The sequence below is a fragment of the Acanthisitta chloris genome, unplaced genomic scaffold (assembly GCF_000695815.1).
Source record: "Acanthisitta chloris isolate BGI_N310 unplaced genomic scaffold, ASM69581v1 scaffold3792, whole genome shotgun sequence".
Classification (NCBI taxonomy): Eukaryota; Metazoa; Chordata; class Aves; order Passeriformes; family Acanthisittidae; genus Acanthisitta; species Acanthisitta chloris.
Genome location: NW_008662011.1, coordinates 46289 through 52307, shown reverse-complemented (window position 1 = coordinate 52307; position 6019 = coordinate 46289). Strand labels below are relative to the sequence as shown.

Genomic DNA, 6019 nt, shown 5'->3' with positions numbered 1-6019 from the left:
TTCTGGAAATGTGAAATTGTTACAGTCATCAGCAAAAAAATGCCAGTTGAGAGACAGTGCACAGGCACAGTTCTAAGGATGAAAAGCGTTCTGGGCAAGCAGAGGCTGCCTGGGTTGGGTACCAGTGGGTCAGAGATGGGAATCACCTGCCCTCAGGTGACCTTCTACCTGGAAATCATCATCTTTGCTTGTCCCCCCCTCCAAAATACTCCAGAAGCAGCAAAGCTGCATGCTTAGGTGGGCATGTAGAAGGGGCTGTAGAAACATAACACATATTCTGTGAATTTAAAAGTAAACCTGTGGCAAGGCAGGACTACATAGATTTTTTTAGGAACTGCTAAAGGCACAAAGTCTAATAACAAAATGTTTTTCTAACTATCTCAGGACTAAGAATCCTTTAAGAGGAGTCACAGGGTAAATGAGACCTCGTGGAAACGAAGCGTTGGCAGAGCGGCTCGGTCAGGAAAGCTCTCTCTCTACCCAGAGCCATCCCTGATGCCAGAGACATCAGAATTGCTCGTAAAGGGTTTGATAAAGACATGTTTGAGCAAAGTAACACAAGTCATCTGCTTTGATGGTGTTTACTCTGGAATTGTAAAGGAGCTTGTTGAGATTTGTAAATGGCTAATAATTAGTGTGTGGGGCTGTCAGCCATCAGGGCCACACCATGCAAGGGGCAGAGGGAATAGATGTGAAACTAAAGACCAACAGATTCACTTGGCTAGTGGGTAAAAAGTTAGGAGCTGTAAAACCCCTTTATTTCTGAAAATACTACACTGGTGAATAGTCAGCATGGCTTTAGCAAAGCAGAGTTAGTCCTTGTAGGGGTTTTTAAAGATAACAAGAGGCTGAATTTGGCCTGGGCTGGTGCAGGGCTCATGGGCTCCCAACCAGCTGCTGAGGAAGTTTCTCACCAAATGTTCTTAAAGAAGTGTTGTCCTGATAAAAGGTCTTTCTGTAAATTAGTGACTGGTTAAAGAGGAGGAAGAAATGTACAGGGAGGATGTTGCTGCTTTCACAGCCTGGATCAGGCAAGAAAGGTGCTGGCTGATTCCTGCAGTCATCTGAGATACTGAGATGGAAACAGGCTGAAGAGTTGAGAAAAGTTTTAAAATGTGGCCAGTAATGCATGTGGGGGACCCAGCCATGCACATGTTGTCACTTGAGGCTGTCCCTGCTCCTGGAGGAGGCTGTAAAATGCTGGCAGAGAGTTTGGCATCTGCCTGCAGGTTGTCCCAGAGGTGCATTCAAGTGATTCATAAAGGAGGAAGGAACAGAGCAGAAGCCGTAGTACTGCTCTGGTACCTCTGATGCTGCATGCTTCCTGCTGCCACCCCTGAGCCCCTGGGGATGAAAGAGGTGCAGAGCAGGATAGGGCAGAGGTCTGAGAGCTGGCCCAGCCTGCCTGCGAGGACAGGGTGACTTGTCACCTGCACCTTAGCTGGGCTAAGAGAGCTTTGCAGGGGGAGGACAACAGAGAATCAGCTGGGCTGCCACAGGCAGGTGGTGAGGGTGGTTTGGAGCCATGCAGGAGCACAGATAGGGCTGGCATTGCTTTCTCAGGTTTTTCCTGTTGATGAGAAGTCAGGATAAACCGAACCTCATCATGGGGAAGTAGAAAAAGCCTGTTCCTGGCTTGGGGCAGTGTGCCAGGCTCTTACTACAGCCTGTACTTGGCAGCACAGTCCTACATGGATGGCCACAGCTTGCTGTGGACTTGAGGAGTGTGACACAGAGCCTTTTCCCTCAAGACAAACTGAGCAGCTTTGGGAGCAGAGGGGTTTCTGGGCTGAAGCACCTTGGCTGCAGTTGGTGGGAAGCAGCCTGGTCTCCCTGCCCCGTGCAAGCCCTGGGTGTGAGCTGCTCAGTCCCACAGGCTGCCAGGTCATGGCAGGGCCAGAGGCTTCTGGCTGATCCAGCCTGGGGCAAGCACTGCTGACTGGGACCAGCTCTGCTTCTGGAACACAACAGTCTGTGATGCCAGGGATGCTAGGGCAGGGTGCTGACGTTGAATGTTAGGAAAGCAAACTTCCAGGTCTTTGGGGAGAGTCAATGGGATCCCCTGGGAGACTGCCCTCGGGGCAAGGTCATGCAACAGGGCTGGCAGATCTTTAAGGAAATCTTCCATAGAACACAAGAGCTAGTAATCCCCAGGAGCAAGAAATTGGGCAAGGAAGGCAAGAGACTGGCATGGCTGAGTTGGGACGTGCTGGTCAAACTGATGGGACAGAAGCAAATGCACAGGCAGTAGGATCAAGGACAGGTGACCTGGGGAGAGTCTAGAGATGAAGTTTGGTTGTGTAGTGATGGGATGAGGAGGGCCAAGGTAGTTCAGGCGAACTAGAACCTGGCAAAGAACACAAAGAATAATAGGAACGGCTTCTACAGGTATGTAAACCAGAAAAGGAAGCTCAAATAAGGTGTTACACCCTGATAAACACTGCTGGAAAACTGGCAACAACAGATGAGGAGACAGCTGAGGTACTCAAGAACTTCTTTCCTCAGTTTTCAATGGCAACCTCTCTTCCCACACCTCTTGAGTGGATGGGCAGCAGGATGGGGACTGGGGGAACAAAGTCTCCCACTGTAAGAGAAGATCAGGTTCATGACCACCTGAGGAACCTGAATGTACATAAGTCTATGGGACATGATGAGATGCATCCCAGAGCCCTGAAGGAATTGGCTGATAGAGCTGCCAAGCCACTCTCCATGATATCTTAGAAGTCCTGGCAGTCAGGTGAAGTCCCAGGTGACAGGAAAAGGGGAAATATTGTACTATCTTAAAAAAGGGTAGAAAGACAGATAGCCAAGTGCTGTTGCTGCCTCTGGTTGGGGCAACCCCTGGTCTCAATCCAGGCTGGGTGATTGACAGATCAAAAGCAGCTCTGGGGAGAAGAACCTGGGGGTGTTGGGTGAGAGGCTGGACATGACCCAGACATGTGCACTGGCACCCAGAGACCAACCCTGTGCTGGGCTGTGTCAAAAGCAAAGTGGGCAGTAGGTGAAGAGGGGATTCTGCCCCTCTGCTCTGGTGAGATCCACCTGCAGTGCTGCCTCCAGCTCTGAGGTCCTCAGCAGAAGAAAGACGTGGACCTGTTGGATTGAGTCCAGAGAAGGCACCAAGATGATTAGAGGGAGCATCTCTCCTATGAAGAGAGACTGAGAGAATTGAGTTTGTTCAGCCTAGAGAAAAGAAGGCTCTGAGGTGACCTAATTGCAGCCTTCCAGTACCTGAAGGGACTTACAAGAAAGATTGAGAGACACTGTTTACAAGACCATGGAGTGACAGGACAGCAGGGAATGGATTCAAAGTGGAAGAAAGTAGGTTTAGGTATTAAAAAAAATTCTTCCCTGTGAGGGTGGTGAGACACTGGCACAGGCTGCCCAGAGAAGCTGTGGCTGCCCCAACCCTGGAGGTGCCCAAGGCCAGGCTGGATGGAGCTCAGAGCAACCTGGTCAAGTGAAAGGTGTCCCTGTCCCAGCAAGGAGGTTGGAATGAGATGATCTTTAAGGTCCCTTCCAGCTCAGGCCGTTCTATGATTCTGAATTGTTCCAGCTGATCCCCATCTTCCCCATCAAGCCTGCATCCCCACTCATGAGTGGCTGCAGGGGCACTGGGGGCCTTTCCCCCTTGCAGCCTGTTTTATTTAATGCTTCCTTCTAATCCAAACCAGAAATCTGAGTTCATACAGTGCCCTGTGTCTAGAACAGCCTTGATGGGCTCTGGCCCTCACCCTGTAGGATGTAAAGTTTTCCATTCTCTCCCACAGCTCTGGGGTATCTCAGGAACTGAGTGGTGCTGGGAGTCTGCAGGGCCAGGGCATTGCTGCTGGAGGCACTGTCACCTCAGCACCAGGGAATTGGCTTGTGAGGGGAATCTGCACCCCTGGCCTGGGGCAGTAGTAGGTGCAGGGTGCTGGGCACACTGTCCTTGTCCCTGCAGGCATGGTGCTGCCTGGCACCTTGGTACCAGCCATCCCATAGCTTCCCTGTGAGGAGGTGCCACCTTCCGGCTGGTGGGACAGTCCTGTGTCGTATCTCATGGCACTGCCACCAGCCACCAGTCTGTAAGACCAGCTTTCCAGCCCTGGTCATGCTGCTGGGCTTGGTCTGATGCTGCTCTGCCAGCCCCACAGTGCTGAGCCAGCCCAACGGTGGCCACTGGTCATGGCCAAGCCATGTGTTAAACTGAGGAGCTCAGGTGGTTGTGGGTGCAAAGTTTGCCACTTCGTGTCAGAGCTGTGAGGTTTGCTCTGACACTGTGGGGTCAGAGGAGTAGCTCAGACAACTCGTGCTGCCAGGGCAGTGTGCAGAGACCTGCCTGGGCACCCAGCAGAGATGAGCTCCCAGCAGTGCCACATGGATCGGTGCTGGCCGTGGCCCCAGCTGCTCTCTGATGGCCCCTGGTCACAGGCAGGGAGGAGAGTGTGCGGGCAGGGGCAGGCGCTGCCTGTGCCAGGTGCTGGGGATGGGAACTGCCTGGGGACCCTGACATGTTCCTCTCCCTGTCCCTCCTGCACAGAGCTGTACTTCCACTCGGTATTTTGTGCACCCCTTGCTCTCTCCTGCTCTGGCAGCTGCTGCAAGAGATATTACTGGTTCCCACTGCAAATTGTCACCCACAGCTCCCTTCCTCAGGCTGTGCCCTACCAGCACTGCTGGGTTGGGCTGCCCTTCAGCAGCGAGGTCACTGCTCGTGAGCCTGGGCCCTTCTTGCAGGCACTCCTGCTGCTGCTTGGGCAGAGCTGGGCCCTTCAGTGCTGCCGTCTGCTCGTGCCAGCCATGGCCAAGAGTGCTGGAGGGACAGCTGTATTCCTTTCAGTGTTCAGTGCTGGAGAGGTTGCAGGAAATGAAAGGAGAGCCAGAGCAGGAAGAGCAGCTCTGTTCTCCTGGGCTGGAAGGAGCTCCAGCACCCAGCAGCTCCCTGGAACAGTGCTGATCTAAGCCTCCTCTTCTGCCCCAGGCTGTGCCCCAGACAGACCTGGGGGCCCACTTCTTGCTGGATGCTGCAAAACATCCTTAATTCCCTCTCTTTGCCCTGCTGGGACAATCCCTGGCTTTGGGCATCAGGCAGGAGGTAGCCTGGGCACACAGGTCACTCTGGTCTCAGCAGAGTGGGGTTTGGAGTGTTGGATCAAAGGCAGGACAGTGTTTGCAGCCAGCTGCCTCTGCTTGGGACCTGTGGGGCTGGTGGGGCTGCTGAAAGGCTTCTGTCTGTAGCCTCTTAGGCAGGGAAGGCGAGTCCTCCCCATTGAGCTGCATCTGCTCATGGTGGCCATTAGCCATAGTCCCCATATGCTGCATGGGGTGATTAGAGCCTCGTGGGGCTGTGGTTCCCCCTGGAGTACCTGCTCTTCCCAGCTGTGGCATTAGCTTCACCCACCTCCTTTTTGTTCTCTTCACAGCTGCCAAGCTTAAAAGCTCTGAGCCTCTCCCCAATGTCGGCTGCCTGGGAGCACAAGACACAGGACACCTTTGCCAGCAGTGAGGAGCAGGACGAGGTGCCCCACCAGGTGACAGTGACGGCCACGAACACGGGCAGCCAGTGCCAGTGCCCGAAGGAGGAGCCCAACGGGGCTCCCCAGAAGCGGACGAGCGCCCAGAACGGGATGCAGGACAGTGGGGGTGGGGGCACAGGGGTGAAGAAGAAACGGAAGAAAAAGGATCTGGGAGAGCAGGAAGGGGGAGATAAAGCAGCTGTGGAGGTGAAACCAAAGAGGAGGAGAGAGCCTAAGGAACCAAAAGAACCCAAAAAGGCGAAGGAATCCAAGAAGCCGAAGGAGCCCAAGCAGAGGGAGGTGGCCAAGAAGCCTCGGAAACCTCGGGAACCCAAAGCCCCCAAGGAGCCTAAAGAGAAGAAGAGTGGCTCTGAGCCTGCCGCCAGAGCAAGACCCAAGAAGAGCAGGTGGGTGGTGGTGTGACCCTGTCTGTCTCTGTGCCTGGTGTGGGCAGGGCTGTGGGCTCACAGGAGCTGCAGCTGTGAGAGCAGCGCTGGGTGTGCAGGCTGCTTGTGCTGAAG

At 53.9% G+C, this 6019-nt stretch overlaps 1 protein-coding gene across 1 annotated transcript in view; it reads left to right on the top strand.

Moving 5' to 3' along the window:
- Nucleotides 1-5405: 5405 nt before the first annotated feature.
- The window catches only part of CHD6 (chromodomain helicase DNA binding protein 6), a gene marked incomplete at its 5' end in the record, with an annotated part of 41674 nt that continues 41060 nt past the window's right edge, over nucleotides 5406-6019 (top strand). The window contains one exon of the mRNA XM_009070418.1: nucleotides 5406-5905. Coding sequence (XP_009068666.1) covers nucleotides 5406-5905 — 500 coding nt within the window. The remainder of the gene's footprint in view (nucleotides 5906-6019) is intronic.